The following is a 17,188-nucleotide window of genomic DNA, read 5'->3' as shown; positions in this document are numbered from 1 at the left end:
CGGCAATCTTTGAGAAAATGTATCGTACTATGAAAAATCTGATTTCTGAGTAACTTGGACATAGCATTACTCCACAGGATTTAAATGTGCAAAGGTATCTTTGAAGAGTTTGAACTTTAAGCCACAGTCAGTGGAAATTCAAAAAGAGGAAATTCAAGGCTATCATTATCCTCATAGGAGAGACTTAGCAACAAACTCTAAAATACAAACATAAAGTAAATTGCTGTTTGCTCATCATGTTTTGACTGACAATTAGTAGTAAACATGCGAGGCGTTAGTTGCCTAAGTAACCTTATTATTTGTTTATCAACTTTATCATGGCCTAACCAGCAGTATCCTTTACTCCCACTGGTAGCTACTTTAAACACTCAACTCACAGCTGCATTTAACTCAGTCTGTGGTTACATCATTGCTAGTCTCATCCTGAATGTTCACTCCTTAATCTCTCAACATCCACTAGTGTCACTCTTAACTGTCTGCTTAATAGGGAAAGTTTACAAAAGTAGATGATATTACATTTTCAAATGTGAGAAGATTTTTTTATTGGGGTGTTTAAAAAATGGTAATCAAATTCTCAGAAGGGTTTCCAGTCACCTGGTGGATGTAAAGACGAACCTTGAGTAATTCCTAAGAAGATAAGGCCTCCCTCTTGCCCACTGTTCATAGATCCAGCTTTAAGAGAGATCTGAACAGCACTGGTGTCCATGGCAGTGCTGTATGGAGAAAGCAATGTCTCTGGACAAAGAACACTGTCTGCCCTTTGTCCATCTGCAGTGTGCTAAAGATTATGTGCAGGAGTTATTGTGAGAATGTTTAATAGATGGATGAGCTCACTTACAGATAATAATATATATTATATTATTATTATTCTATCATATAATATCACATCATCTTCCCCAATAAATGTCTAAGTGTGCATGCTGTCATTCAGTTCTGTTTTTGTCTATTTCAAGACTGGTGGAAATGTCAGAACTCACTTATAAGAACATAGAAAGAGGTGCTTGTGTGAATAGGTGTTCATGACTGAATGAGGCAAGTTGTGTAAAACCCTTTGTGGGCTTAGTTAGAGTACAAAGGGGCTGTATAAGAGGCAGTACATTTACCATTTGAAAATCAAAGAGTATTTTTGGTCATACATGTAAAAAAAATACAGAAAGTCTTACAGGACTCTTTTTTTTTTAAATTGCAGTTAAGCAACTTGCTTTGATATTGCCTAGAGAAAGAAAACTCCTTTGTAAAGCATGATTTTGTCACACACTGTGGAGGAATAAGCTAATTCTTGTAAAAACTCTTTAAAAAAAACTGTGAGTGCAAAGGATTAATGCACAAGAAGATGACTGTAAGGGAAGAGCACCTGAAAGGCTTAATCTGGGACATGTGGACTGTAGGACGAATTTCAGAGACGCAATCAGTTTGAGACTAAACGCTGTAGGACTAAGCACTGATGTTTCATATGAGCCGGAGGGCTAATTTCCTAGAAAATAGATTTAAAGTGATAACTGTTCTGATATCAAAAGTTTTTAAGGTAGACTGTTTTCTTGGATTTGGTAAATGTTTAAATATGCAATTGTAACTCTCTGGTGCCACCTTAAAACCTGTAGTCTGTAATAGGACATGATGTCGTCGGTAAACAGGAAGTAAGTCTGTGAATTAAGGAGAAGGCATGTGCAGCATGGTGGCCTTAGCCAGATAAATCCAGTGGCATCCACATACATCCTATGCCTTTGGTAGCATTGTGGTTTGTTACAGTTTCACCTTTCCCTGTGTCAATAAACCTGTGAACCGGGAATCGTGTCATCAGAGTCTTGATGTGGGGAAGGAGTTTAGCTGACTACCCAACCATAGCAGAGGCAGTACAATAACCTTTGCAGACATCCAGACCTTCTGACACTGTGTGTACCATTCAATTCAATTTCAATTCAATTTTAATTCAATTTTATTTATATAGCGCCAAATCACAACATAAGTCGCCTCAAGGCGCTTCATAGATACAGAGAAAAACCCAACAATCATATGACCAGTGTTGGGAAGGTTACTTTTAAAATGTATTCCATTACAGATTACAGAATACTGTATTCTGTAACGTATTCCGTTACGTTACTCAATGAGAGTAACGTATTCTGTATACTTTGGATTACTTAATATATTATCGTGCTTTTTACAACAACGTGAATGTACTATTGCTGTGTGATTTATTACTATTACTGAAGGTCCGCGACTCCGAACTGTAGTAAAGGGACCTCTGACTAATACGGCGGGGTCCCTGTCGGCTCGTAGCCGAAAAATAGCTTTACTTTGTTGTGTGGGTCAACTTTGAGACAGAGAGAGGCGTTGAAAGGCTGCTCCAACGGAACTTATTGTTTTCGGAGGAAAACACGAACACAGTGTACAGTCGAGTCTTAATAGCTTACTTACAGCTGGGCTCGTCAGGCACTCTTCTTGGCTGCAGTGGTTATTATTATATTTACATGCTTCCAGCTCCCGTTTTTCCTCGATGACAACTCGTACCTTTCCACTCCCCTTTTTTCTCCCTCCTCGCGCTCACAGACCCATAACGTGTATGGCAGTCCATTCTCCCTGCAGCACGGACTACACTGCCCATGATGCTACATTCTTTAGAGCTATGCTTGTAGCATTCTGCCTGTTAGCTTAGCACAACAACAACAACAACAACAACGAAAAGGCGCTCTCTCACCCAGGAAACACACAGTCGCAGAGAGAGAGAGAGCGTCGCCCTGTAACCATGGCAACCGTAACGCTGCCGCCTGGAACAACAGCACATAGCTGTCAAACAAAACCCAAACAGTCCTGACCCCCGACAACATGAAACAGGAAAGTACCGCAGTGTAATCCATTTATTTCAACAAAGTAACTGTATTCTGAATACCACCTTTTTAAACGGTAACTGTAACAGAATACAGTTACTCATATTTTGTATTTTAAATACGTAACGGCGGTACATGTATTCCGTTACTCCCCAACACTGCATATGACCCCCTATGAGCAGCACTTTGGCAACAGTGGGAAGGAAAAACTCCCTTTTAACAGGAAGAAACCTCCGGCAGAACCAGGCTCAGGGAGGGGCGGGACCATCTGCTGTGATTGGTTGGGGTGAGAGAAGGAAGACAGGATAAAGACATGCTGTGGAAGAGAGACAGAGATTAATAACAGATATGATTCAATGCAGAGAGGTCTGTTAATACATAGTGAGTGAGAAAGGTGACTGGAAAGGAAAAACTCAATGCATCATGGGAATCCCCCGGCAGCCTACGTCTATTGCAGCATAACTAAGGGAGGATTCAGGGTCACCTCAGGGTGTACCATGAGGCCAGGGTCCCTCCGATCTGGCAGGTAATGGTTCTGCTCAGCCGTGCGTTGCCACAGTACCCTGGTGTAGGGCTGTGCGATATGACCAAAATCTCATATCCCGATATAAGAATTCTATCGTCCGATAACGATATAAATCACAAAAATGTAACATTTCCTGTAAATTCTGTGAATCTCGGGCAGCTCAACTTGTGTGAAGTGTTTCCAGCTGCGCGTCGTGTAGCTGGAGTCGAGTGTTTTAACCGATGCATGAAACGATACATTTTTAGACATAAGTTGTAACGGCCGCCGTTTTCTTTGTGAGTATTTATTACACGGCGTGCTGCGGGGAAAAGCTGTTCTAACGTTTGAGTCTAAGGTTTATTTTTTAGCACCTGGCGGCTCTTTTTTACTTCTCATCCGTAAATAATCTGCTCTTTCACGTGATTCAGTTTATTTTGAAAAGTCTCAACAGGATCTTAAGCTTTATTGTGAAAGGTTTACGTGGAAAATAAACAACCGGACACGCGGTGGTGCTACCATCGTTGTTGCTAACCACAACGCATAAAAACAGGGGCTTGTGCGTCCGTAGTGGTTATATAAAATATAAGAGAAAGAGAGAACTTTAAGAAATTAATAATAACTACAGTGACCATCAAAACCATGAACAAATATTGCCGTAAACAGCTTATTTTGCGACACCACGAAACAAACGTTAGCGTGAAATGAAACGATAGACATTTTTATATCATCATCCGATTTAAATCGTTATATCGAGCAGCCCTACCCTGGTGCATTCCCATACTCAGTTAATCTTTTGTAGATGATGGATGGAGGGAAAGCCCAGGTCCTGCTCCACAGCTGGAAACATGAAGTCTGGTACTCGAGGGAGGCTTCAAAAAGACATAGTCTACCCTGGGCACGTGTGTTAGAAGGAGGATTATGGGATAGAGCACAGAGCTCAAACGAACCTTAGCGCCCAGCGTGCTACAGAAAGTCCTCCACACTTGAGACCCCAACTGATGGCAACCCATCAACGAGTGCCCAGTGGAGAGAGTGGACAGCTTCAAATACCTCGGAGTTCACATCACGCAGGACCTGTCATGGTCCTGTCACATCAACACCGTGGTGAAAAAGGCCCGACAGCGTCTCTACCACCTCAGACGCTTGAGAGACTTCCAACTGCCCTCCAAGGTGCTCAGGAACTTTTACTCCTGCACCATAGAGAGCATCCTGGCGGGAAACATCTTAACCTGGTTCGGGAACAGCACCATGCAGGACAGACGAGCTCTACAGAGGGTTGTGCGGTCAGCTGAGCGCACCATCCGCTCCGAGCTCCCTGACCTGCACTCAATCTACAGCAGGCGGTGCTGGACCAAGGCCAGGAAGATCGTGAAGGACCTCAGCCATCCCAACAACAGACTGTTCTCTCTGCTGAGGTCAGGAAAGCGATTCCGCTCCCTGAAGACCAACACAGAGAGACTGAGGAGGAGCTTCTTCCCGCAGGCGATACGGTCTCTCAATCACACCACCACACAGTACTGACCCACACATATGGTTCTTACACACACACTGGACTTTCTGGACTTTGGTTTTGCACAACACTGGTCACTATATTCTTCATTTCCAGTTAATACTTGTACAGCTGCTGTTATTGTGTATATATTTATTTATATTTAGATTTCTTCATACATTCTTATATAGTTCTATATTGTGTATTTTGTTGTACAGTTATTTTATTTTCAACTTTAATTTATATATTTATCTTTATCTTATTCTTCCCAGTTAAATTTACCCTTCATTCTAATTTGTGTTGTACAGTTATTTCATTTTTAACCTTAATTTATATTTTATTCCTTCCTAGTTAAATTTACCCTTTTTAATTTTTCATATTTATTTCCTATCTTATTCATAGCCTTTTCCTTTTTTGTTCTCTTTAGGTCACGAGCAGTTGTCCAAGCATTTCACTACATATCGTACTGTGTATGACTGTGTACGTGACAAATAAAATTTGAATTTGAATTTGAAACTGGGGACCACGATCTGACACCATTTTTAAAGGGAGTTCATGGAGCACCAAAACATGTTCCACCATAAGATTAGCTGTCTTTGTGGGAATCTTTTGTAGGGCTAGGAAATCACCGGCCTTGAAAAACATGTCAACTATATCGAGAATTACTATCTTGCCATTTGAAGGAGGTAAACTGGTCACAAAGTCAAGTGTGACGTGAGACCAGGGCCTGCGTGGGACTGTGAGTGGCTGCGGGAGACCACAAGATGGTAGAGCTTGGCGCTTAATTTGGGCACAAGTGGTGCAGGCTGAAACATATTCTCTCACGCTGTCCTGGTCCGTGGGAGTACATGGAGGGGGTTTCCTTCTGTGGCTGCTGAGCCATCCCTTTCAGTGCTTCAACTGAGCCTCGGCTGCGAGCAATCAGTGGGAGACCTACTTCAGCTGACTCAACCGGCTCCTCCTCGCCAGTTTGTTCTACTCTTCTCGGTGGTAAATGACGTTTCCCTTTGTGGTTTTCCTTGTGTGATTTATCTCTTGGAGTAATTCCTGTCTTCCCTTCATTCAGCGGACTTTCAACCCTGGCTTCACCTTACTGGGACAGTCCCTGTCTCCCAGCCTGTTCGCCCGCCTGCTCTCTAACCTCCACGCTTCAGCTTGAGAGCCTCCAGATGCTTTCCACGGACCTCTCTCCCCTCCCCTCAGTGATACTAACCCAGACTGGCACAGTAAAGCGAACTATTCTCCAGTTTCTAGTTATTAAGCTCTAGTTTTCTCTTCCGATTTTAACTACCTCTCCCTCTGTTACAGAATATTCCCTCGGCTCTCTGACCTCTTCCTCGTTCCTGCAACCAGCCTTTTTGGGCCCCCTCGTCACTTTAGACCACCTTTTTTAAATAAATGTCACTGTAAGCATTCCTCGCCCGTGTTTGTCTGCACTTTTGGGTCCACTTTCCTGGGCGAACCTGTTGGTTCATGACACACATCTTTATCCACTGAAGGCCACCAGAAATATTTTATTCAATGTCTTTCCTGTGTGGGCGGGGGGTGGGGGGGTTATGAGCTCATGGCTGAACTAGTTAAACATGATTGTGTAGAAAGAGGTTCATCAGGAATGCTCAATTACTGTGCAAAGCTTATACTACTACTATTAAAACTTCATACTAAACTTTTCCTCATTTTTGAACATGTGGCTCAAATGCAGGGCTCTAGACCAACTTTTTGCCAACTTGTTTTTCAACCGCGTCACTTAAAACCGCAGTTTTACATGTGCACTTTTCTAGCGCAAAAAAGACGTAAACACAAAGTGCGGACCCGCCGACACATCAGAATCAGTGAGCTGTCGGCTTTCAGCCCCGACGGTGTGTCCGTGTACGGTCCGTCAGGTGAGAAAGCCGAGAAAGAGAACGCTGATTCTGAGGCGTACGTCTTTGTGTGGAACCCGTTTACCTGCTCTTATTTGCTGTTTGGTGGTTGTTGAAATAGTTTTTGAGCTTTATCGCTTCATTCAAGCTACTCACCTCTCTCTATCCACCTGCACTTTCAACTGGACCACAGCCAATCAGAGAGGTCCCGCCCTTGACTATATCTGATTGGTTTAGACCACGATAGTGGCATAATGTGTGTCTGTGGTTGACCACACGGAGACTTTCAGAGTTGCGGAAACTTTTCCTTTTTTTTTTCTTTACTCAAACAGTTGGTCTCACCGGTGCGAACTAGGATGTTTTTTAGTCGCACCATTGAAAAATTGGTCTCACTCTAGAGCCCTGAAATGTCAAGGTTAGCGGGAAGAAAGGACCCAGGCATCGGTCTCTCATTGACTGGACACAGTACATTTTATTTACAGTGCCCCAAAAACAGTTCTAAATGTGAAAAAGTCCCAATGGTGTTCTCTTCCCCAGATGCCAGTGGTAGTGCAGCTTTACTCATGAAAATCCAACGTGCTTCTTCTCCTCTGACTGTCCACTCCCATTCATTCCCATTCATTTCCTATGGCGATCACTTTTGACTGGGAACACCACAGGTGTAACAAAGTTGATTAAAACACTCAAAATTCACTGAAAGAGGTGCTGATCACTTTTATATGTTCAAGTGCATAGTGTGGAGGATGTCATAAGGCCTTGGGGCAATCAGATGTAAAACACAATATTTATGGGTGTTTTAAGTTGTAAATCGAACACGACAGGAAGGATTAAAGGAGAAAACATACATTTTAATATAGGTTTAAAATATATTTTGATGAACTCAGGAGTCATTTTGTAAAAATATATCTTTTAAAAATGTGTCACCAGGACTGTGAAAAAAATGCTTTTAAATTTTGTTGACCCTATAAACAATTTAAAGTTATACACAGAAGTTTCATACAGCTTCACTTTAGTACAATAAATTCTGAGTTTGTATTAGCAAAACTAAATCAGGTTGGAGTTCAGTATGAGTAAATATACTAATAGCACTTATAATAGTATATTATATACTATAATACACTATAAACTTACACAGTTAGATAAAATGGTCCAATAACATAAAGAAAAATCTCAAAATGTATTAGTTCATACTAACAAATTATATGTGTTATAAGATTTTTACATGTTACACGGATTTTGGAGAGATTCAGTCCATACATTAAAGGGTTGAAGAGCGGTGGGCATGTCAGAAAGTAAAGTGATAGAAATATCCTCAACATATTTGGTGAACTGTTCATGTTAAATCTGCTCTGCAGTATTTCAAAGCAGGCTCCAAAGGAGAAGTTGAGCAGAGAAGCGAGGTGAGGCGTGCAGGTGCTGACGGCTTTCTGTCGAGTCTGTTTGGATCCAGAAAAACAGACTTTCAGGATCCTCATGTAGGTGTACAGGATTACAATTAAAGGCCCAAAGACTGACAAGGCACTAACAGTGAGTCCATAGATGTTATTCAGTGTGGTGTCAGAGCAGGCCAGCTTCACGATGGAATGGTTGTCACAGTACACTTTGTTTATAATGTTTCCACACCGTTTTAAAGGAACGATCAAAGGCAGTGTCAGGAAATTCACAAGAAGTGGTGGTGACCATACCGCTACAATGAGTTTAGTAACTTTGTTAGATGTCATCAGTTTGTTGTATTGCAGAGGACAACAGATAGCAAGATACCTGTCATACGACATGACTGCTAAGTTTAAAAACTCTATACTTCCATAAGAGTAGACAGAGAAAACCTGCAGGAAGCAGAGAGGAGCAGAAACAGTGTGAACATCAGAGAGGATCTGAACCAGGAGGGACGGAAACAGCCCTGTGCTACCATACAGCTCATTCACAAACAGGCTGCACAGAAACATGTACATAGGTTCATGTAAGCTTCTGTTCACACAGATAACCACAATCAGCAGGAGATTAGATCCAAATATAAACACATACAGAGACATGACAATAGTGAAATATAAGTACCTGAAAGTCCCACCGTCAAAGTAGGCACCAAGTATGAAATCTGAAAGCTGTGTGGAATTTTTCATGAGCCTTGTTTTCATTCAGTTACTATTGTTCACACGAAAAAACAGTTCTTTGCATTTTGGTGTTGACTTGACTGGAAGCTGTGAGGCAGCTCTTTCAAACTTGTGTTTGTTTCGCATGACGTAGAACTAAAATTTGAAGCCCAATTTGAAACAACAACCAGTCACAACTTACAACTCAAAGCCTGAAACGTTCAGTGAGTCTGAGTCAGCTTCAGCCTGTTGGAGCCGCTGAAACTCTGCTTAGGCTTCTTTAAAACGTTTAGAAGACGCCCACAGCAGTGTGACCTCATTATGAAAGGTCACACTGGTTAATATTCATGTCTTATTATTGGCAGACAAACAAATAAATAAATGCTGAATGTTGCATGGTCGTCGTCCTACATTTTACTGTGCTTTCTTAAAAATATTTTTAGTGGTTCATAGTAGGACTGCAATTATCAATTATTTTAGTAATTGATTAATTTAAAAAAAATACAGGTCTTTCAAAATTAACTGCTCATTTGTCAAAAAGAAACAAAACAACCCATTTGGATTCACGTGTCATTATTAGATTCAATTTTTTAAATAAAACATTTTCTTAAATGCAAAAATATATAAATACTTTCAAGTAGGGTCAAATAAGATAAGATAAATGTGCAGCCTAGACTAAGGCACAACAAATGAATCTTTACTCTGTGTTCTTATATGTGTGCATGCTTGTTTAAATGTGTGCCTGAATAAATGAGTTTGAGTCTGTTCGTGTCCTTTAAAGGAGAATGTGATGGCTGCAATGAAGAAAAGCGAGTGTGTCAGCATTGTGAAGTTTGCCCTGTGCTTTGATGCTGAAAACAAATGTTATGATGGTGTATACCTTCATTAATATTAACAATAATTCTGTTTCCAACCTAAAATCCCTCAGGTCAGTGACTCAGAGTTTTACTGGCCCGTGTACATTTTTAATGGCTTTATTAGATTTTGAAAAAAGCTTTAATTTTTATATTTTTAAATATTACCACAATTTAATTTAGATACTATTTAATAGAATTTCACCTTGAAAGAAATATGGTCTAGTACACCGCATGCCCCCCTTTAGGCTCCCCCTTGATGGCTTCCATGTAAAATTGGACAGCGTCCTTCAGGCTTCATTAGGCTGTGTAATTTAAACATGCATCAGACTAAGTTATCAATTCATTCATGTATTTTAATACTATGGAGCCCCGCAGGGGACTTGGGAGAAAAAAAAATTAAGACGGACTTTTGCGAGATCCCGAGTTTGTTTTCCGAGATCTCGCAAAACAAACTCGGGATCTCGCAAAACTTTTCCGAGATCTCGCAAAACAAACTCGGGATCTCGCAAAACAAACTCGGGATCTCGCAAAACAAACTCGGGATCTCGCAAAACTTTTGTGAGATCTCGCAAAACAAACTCGGGATCTCGCAAAACTTTTCCGAGATCTCGCAAAACAAACTCAGGATCTCGCAAAACAAACTCGGGATCTCGCAAAACAAACTCGGGATCTCGCAAAACTTTTGTGAGATCTTGCAAAACAAACTCGGGATCTCGCAAAACTTTTCCGAGATCTTGCAAAACAAACTCGGGATCTCGCAAAAGTTGAATTCCAACAATGGCGGCAGCTACTTAGTTGTAATATTACTCTTTCTGGGTCACAAAATACACTTTTAAGATATTTTGAGGCATGAATGTAGCTGTGTAAACGTCAGATACCTGCTCGGTTTACAAGACATCACATATTTGCAAAAGTGCTCCGACGTTTTCGGAGATCTGACACCCACTAGCTCGAAGCTAACGGGAGGTCGAGACCTACTACAGCCAGGAGGAACACCGCTCTCGCGGCACATCGTGCCTTGACCTCCCGGTCGGCTTTGAGCTGGCGGCCTCCGAAGAATGCGGCTAAAACTTTTGCGAGATCTCGCAAAAGTCCGTCTTAATTTTTTTTCTCCCATGTCCCCTGCGGGGCTCCCTATAATACAACTTCTGGAGCTTTGCTGCAGATTATTTGTAAAATGAACAGCGGTGGATGGAGCAGCTACAGAGTTCGCTTTTCTTCATGTCAGAGTTTGTTGATCAGGGGCTTTGTTGATGGACTCACACAAGCTTTTACCAAGTAAAGATTTGAATGGTGATCACAGGGACTGTGACTGTTTTCTTTCACTCAACCAGTAACAGCTCCGCCTCTTTACTCGTGATGGTGCATAAACAGACTCCGCCTCAACGTTAAACTGTGCCAGTGTCACCATCACTGCTGTTGTTGTGTAATCAGTCTTTTTGTTAAAAACTGGGGGGTGGGCTCAATATTGTCAGACTTTCTATTCACACACTGCTCCCGAATAAGTTTGTATTGCAGGTCTGTTTTAGTTGCAAATGTGGGTGAAATGCTGGTGTATGAGTCTCCATTTGAGCTGCTGCGTTTCCCCAGTTAGACATGTCTCCATGTCTCATTTGGTACTCTTGTCTCTGTGATTCATGTTCACTCTGTCTTTCCTGTGTGCTGTGTCTCCTTGTTTAGTTGGTTTCTCTGTGCCTATCTTGTATTTCCTGTTTTACTTTGAAGGTCTTGTGTCCTGGGTTTTCAGTTTTGCTTCCTCCTCACTTTGTTACATCAGATTAGTCCTAGCTGTGTTTCTCTCCTGCTTCCTATTCCCTCACTACTGAGTGGTAGTGGTGTGTATATAAGCCCTGTGTTTTCCTCTGTCCGTTGTAATTTTCCCAGTTTCCTAATTTTAGTTCCATGTTTCTAGTTTGGGTTAGCACTTTTATATTTGGCTCTTGCATGTGCAGCAATAAAGCTCTTTGAGTTTACTTTTCTGTTTATGAGCCTGCATTTGGGTCCTACATCATGCCTGCCACAGCACCAAACATGACAAGAGGACTCTCCATTTACATGAACAAATCGGAGTCTATTAGATAGATATGATGCAAACCACTGCCACTTTTCACCCTGCTGATATTCTCTGGGTCTGTCCAGATCCCCTCAGCAGACACGAAGTGACCCAAATACTGAACCTCCTTTCTCACAGGCTGGCACTTAGAAGGCTTTAACTTCACGCCATGCTCCCGAAGCCGATCGAACACCAGCTGCAGTCTTTCCAGATACTCATCAAAGGTTTTGGAGAATATGATGAGGTCATCAAGATAGATTAGAAGGTGGGTGAAGTTCATATCACCAAAGCAGCAGGTCATGAGTCTCTGAAAGGAGGAGGGAGCATTCTGTAATCCAAAGGGCATACGATTTGCTTCAAACAGCCCCATAGGGGTGCTGGCCACACCAACTTAAAGACAGTCCTCCCCAGATTCCACCAACATGTCTCCTGCCACACCAGAGGAGACAAGACTTTAGACCATGTGTATTCCAACCTGGCTGGAGCCTACAAAGCCACACCCCTCCCCCACATTGGGCAATCGGACCATCTCTCCCTGTTCCTCACACCTCGGTATTCACCACTCATCCAACTTGTGAAACCTGCTGTGAGGACAATTAAAGTGTGGCCAGAGGGGACAGACGCAGTGCTCCAGGACAGATTTAAAAACACAGACTGGAATATGTTCACCCACACAGACCTGGACCAGTACGCCTCATCTGTACTGGATTACATCTCCAAAACCACAGACAGTGTCACCACCCAGAAACGGATCACCATGTACCCCAACCAGAAGCCTTGGATGAACCGGGATGTTCGTCTCCTCCTGAAGGCCCGCAACACCGCCTTTAGGTCAGGAGATGCACACGCCTACAGTACAGCCAGGGCTAATCTAAAGAAGGGCATCAAAAAAGCCAAACACCATTACAAAAAGAAGGTAGAAGAACACTTCTCCAACTCCAACCCCTGACGCATGTGGCAAGGACTCCAGACCATTACAGACTACAGGACCACCAAACCCTCCCCCGCATCCTCTGATGTCTCCTTCCTCAACGAGCTCAACAACTTTTATGCTCATTTTAAGCGAGGGAACCCCACAACCACAACCAAAGCAGACATGACGCCAGACCACCAACCTCTGACTCTCTCCCCCACCAATGTAGGAGCGGTGCTGAACAGGATCAATGTCCACAAGGCTGCAGGTCCTGATGGCATCCCCGGGCGTGTTCTCAGAGCGTGTTCTGGGGAGCTTGCAGGAGTGCTCACAGACATATTCAATCTGTCCTTGGCCCACGCTGTGGTACCGGCCTGCTTCAAATCCACCTTATATCTCACTTATCTTAACTGCACTACTGTATAGCTCTGTGTAAATAATCATTCTGTACATTCGATAATTTTTAATCCTACAACTGTTTACAACTTGCATAGTTCCCATTTCTGTATAGCTGTATATCTCAGATTTCTGTAAAGTTATTTATTTCATATTCTGTATAGTTTTTCATATTTATATCCTGTTCATAGCCTGTACATAGCTTGTACTCACTACAGCCTGTACATACTTATAGTTATAGAACATTCACAACATACTTCATACCGTGTACATTATAACATACCATAATAGACCCATTTCTGTAATATACTCACATATCTATATTATTGCTAATATATATTGTAATATATCTATATCACTAAAGCACTTCTGGATGGATGCAAACTGCATTTCGTTGCCCTGTACCTGTGCATGTGCAATGACAATAAAGTTGAATTCTATTCTATTCTATTCTAAGTATCATCCTCGGTCAATTCAAAATAAATTTGAATGTCATCCACGTAGCAATGATAAAAGAGTTTGTACTTTTCAATAATACGACCAAGGGGTAACATATATAGAGAAAACAGCATAGGACCCAGCACAGACCTCTGAGGGACACCACAGATAACGGGGGCAATGGAAGAGGAGTAGGTACCCGCATGGCAGGGAAGGACCTCTGCATTAATTACATTAAATCCCTCCTTAATAATGCGAGATGGGAGAATGTCATGAACAGAATTTGAGTTTTTTAGATGATCAATAATTCCCTTAAGGGTAGGAAGTGACACTGGTTCAAACTGAGCAAGTGTCATAGAGCAGCGTAAAGCGGGGGCTTGGCACATCCCCGAAGCTTTTAAGGCTCTTAAGGTGGAGATTTTATCAGTGAAGTGATTTAAAAACTGCTCACAAAGAGCCGAAGAAGCCAGCCACAATGCTTCAGGATAAGGGTTAACCAAGGAGTTAAAAATATTGAATAAAACGCATGGATTATGACTATTATTCGTAACGATGGCTGACAGAAAAGCCGCTTTAGCCATTTTAGCAGCTGGGACAAGGGACACCTGGAGCCTATCCTTTTTCCACCGCCTCTCAGCTTGGTGGCAGGTATGGCGTAGGGCACGTGTAGAGTCATTTAATCAAGGTCGGGAACAGCATATAGGACATTTCAGTTTTGAAGGGGCCACAGAGTCCAGTATGGAGGTGCATATAGCAAGTAGGGAGTTGGCAAAGTCATCAAATAAAGACTGTGTGATGCCATCCGTATCAGGGAGAACAGATTCAGAGAAAGACACATTCAGCCACAGTCCCAGGATCACTGAAACGGCCAAGGCGTCGAGGGCCCCCAGGGTTCAGATCAGTTTCGTATAGATCAGCATGAAAAATGACTGGAAAGTGGTCAGAAATCCCAATGTTGCTAGTGTCCCTGACACCAATGTCCAATCCATGAGAGAAAACCAAATCAAGTGTGTGACCTTTAGAGTGTTTTGGAGCATTTACCCTCGGAGTAAGATTAAAAGAATCAGCTAAAACCAGAAAGTCTTTGGCAAGCCTGTCGTCTTTACAACAGATATGAATGTTAACCAGCAATAAGAAGACGGTCATAATTTAAGCAAATAGATCCTAAAAAGTCAGCAAAATCATTGATAAAAGTCTTGTTGTATTTCGGAGGACGGTAGACCACAACACAAAGAGCCAGTGGGGGGACCAGCAAGTTCCAATAATTGTGCTTCAAAGCTAGCAAACATTGGCGAGGGCAGCTGCCGTATCCGGAATTTATTCCTAAAGACCACCGCAAGTCCTCCACCCCTACCCGAAAGCCTCGGTGAGCTGAAAAAAGCACCGTCTGGGGGAAGGAGCTCAGAAAAGGGAAAGGACTCACCAGGACGAATCCAGGTTTCTGTCAGGAGCAGTAAATCCAGACCCGTAGTGGTAAAAAAGTCATTCATGATAAAAGTCGAGCCGACGAGCAGGTCACTGGAAGGGCTGGGTATGCTTGACTTTCAGCAGGTTAAATCCATCGATGATTGAGCAGTCTAAAAGTAAACAGCGTGAACCAGATCGAGAATCCATCTATGTTGAGATGGTATCACTGACGCTCCAACACGGTTCCGGCCTGTAGGGGTCCAGCCCATAAGTATGGAGTGGGCGAAGACTTAAAAGAGTCAGCCGGTCATAGGAAATCGAAGCAAAGCCACCAGAATAGCATATGAGCAGAAGGACAAAAAACAACAGAAGACAAGGACGTAGACAGAGACGGCAAACCGAACACACTGGCGCCATCTTGGGTGATAGTGGCAAGTCCTTTCTTTACATCAGCAAGAACTCTGGCAACCGGAATGTCTTGGGTGAGCTGCAGGGAGGGGTGACCTTCATTTAGGTCTGTATAAGTCTTTCTTTGCGGTCCGGCTTTTATTTTGCACATTAAATCCATCTCTTTCCCTGCTGGAATGTGTACCTTACGGCCAGTGTAAACAACGGGGCCCACTGTGTCATCCATATCACACTGTTCAGTGCTCCCAATCTCTAGTAGGGAGGTGTACCACTCCGGATGAGTCTCCTTGACCTTGAGAAGGAACTGCTGGCCATAGGTTGTCTGGAGGTGGCTTCTGGAGGCACGGAGGACATTAGTTCCCACCAGAGATGGGCAGTAACGCGTTACAAGTAACGCGTTACTGTAATCTGATTACTTTTTTCAAGTAACGAGTAAAGTAAGGGATTACTATTGCAAAAACGGTAATTAGATTACCGTTACTTTCCCGTAGTAACGCTGCGTTACTGCGTTACTAAAACCGTGATTTTTTGCGAGAATGTCTCACGACAGTGACATAAGCGAGTGCGACGTTCGTGACAACAGCTGTGTGCAGATCAACAATGGATCACATATCGAGTGCAGGAGAGAGTATGAGCGTGCAGCGTTTAAAGCGTGGAAGTACTGACCTTACTTTGAGTTTGATTCCATAAAAAGTGACAAAAACATTAGTGTCCGCTGTGCGTGGGAAGAAAACTTCTTTTTACAGCGAAAAAAACCCCTAAACTTCCGAACAAGCACCGAGTAGCTACGACGTAATGGGAAACTCACAGAGAAACTCGCGGATTCTTCAACTGACCGCGGCACACCTGCACCAGGGTAAACCTCCGCCTACCCCACTCCTGCTTTACAGGTGAAAATAGAGCAACAGGACCGCTGAGTCTTTGACTTTATTTATTTTCTGCTGTGTTTTACTTGCATCTATTTGAAAGACTGAGTGTAAACACAAAAAATATTTTATTTTATGTGCTGGAATGTGCAGAAAATAGGTTTAAATATTAAACTAATTTATTCAAGTCAGAGAATGTTGCATATAATTAAATTTTGCTTGATGCATAAAGTTAAAAGATTAAAACTAATAAAACAAGTTTTAAAAGGAGACTTTTCCATTTGATTACATTTTGTATGATGGATTATGCAGAAAAAGTAGAATTGGGCTGAAAGATCTATCACTTTATCACCTCTTCAGGTTGTAAATCGTGTTTTTAAAAAGTAACTAAGTAACTAAGTAATTAATTACTTTTGAAAATAAGTAATCAGTAAAGTAACGGGATTACTTTTTTGGGGAAGTAATCAGTAATTAGTTACTGATTACTTTTTTCAAGTAACTTGACCAACACTGGTTCCCACAAGCAGGGGAACAGAGGAGCGGTACTCTGAGTTAGTGACAACAAAAGCAGGCACACCCTTAAACTCTCTCCCCATCAATTTCAGGTTGATGTGTAGCACACCATGGTAGGTGACACTCTGGCCACTTGCATCTTCCATGGGTACTGTAGAGGGCTGTAGCTTTTGTTTATGGAGGGTGGTGTGGCTACGCCAGTACTGATGTGTAATACTGGTTATCTGGGAGCCAGAGTTGATGAGTGCCCTGCACTTCATTCCATTGACTCCCACCTCCCCCTCATTCCTGGGACCCACTAGGGGAGTGCTCTCTCCTTCATCACTTTTGTTCACCTGCAGTATGGTGACTTGCTGCTCGCCCATGGTTGCCCCGGTGACCATGGGCTTTACCTGTTTAAAGGCTGAGCTGAATGAGTGTAAATCAATCAATCAATCAATCAATCAATCAATCAATCAATCAATCAATCAATCAATCAATCAATCAATCAGAACTTTATTTGTCACATGCAAGTTGCCCTGCAGTGAAATGGGACACCCCCCGACCTTACATACACAACAAAGACA

General features: G+C 42.4%; 3 protein-coding genes across 3 annotated transcripts in view; 2 read left to right on the top strand and 1 right to left on the bottom strand.

The window, feature by feature from the left end:
• LOC146560418 (uncharacterized) overlaps positions 1-17,188 on the top strand; it is a 358,436-nt gene that overhangs the window by 290,707 nt on the left and 50,541 nt on the right. The window lies entirely within an intron of this gene.
• LOC146560420 (olfactory receptor 52K1-like) overlaps positions 1-17,188 on the top strand; it is a 37,837-nt gene that overhangs the window by 10,278 nt on the left and 10,371 nt on the right. The window lies entirely within an intron of this gene.
• On the bottom strand, positions 7,290-8,801 carry LOC146560421 (olfactory receptor 6E1-like). Its single transcript, XM_085245177.1, has 3 exons — positions 8,138-8,801; positions 7,911-8,050; positions 7,290-7,325 (listed from the first exon to the last, which is right to left on the bottom strand). The coding sequence occupies exons 1-3, from the start codon at positions 8,799-8,801 to the stop codon at positions 7,290-7,292; spliced, it is 840 nt and encodes a 279-aa protein (XP_085101303.1).

Source organism: Mchenga conophoros, linkage group LG14, assembly GCF_057382185.1.
Source record: "Mchenga conophoros isolate Kocher_MC1m ecotype Shallow Benthic linkage group LG14, M_conophoros_male_GT1.1, whole genome shotgun sequence".
Classification (NCBI taxonomy): domain Eukaryota; kingdom Metazoa; phylum Chordata; class Actinopteri; order Cichliformes; family Cichlidae; genus Mchenga; species Mchenga conophoros.
This window is presented reverse-complemented; position numbering and strand designations above follow the sequence as displayed.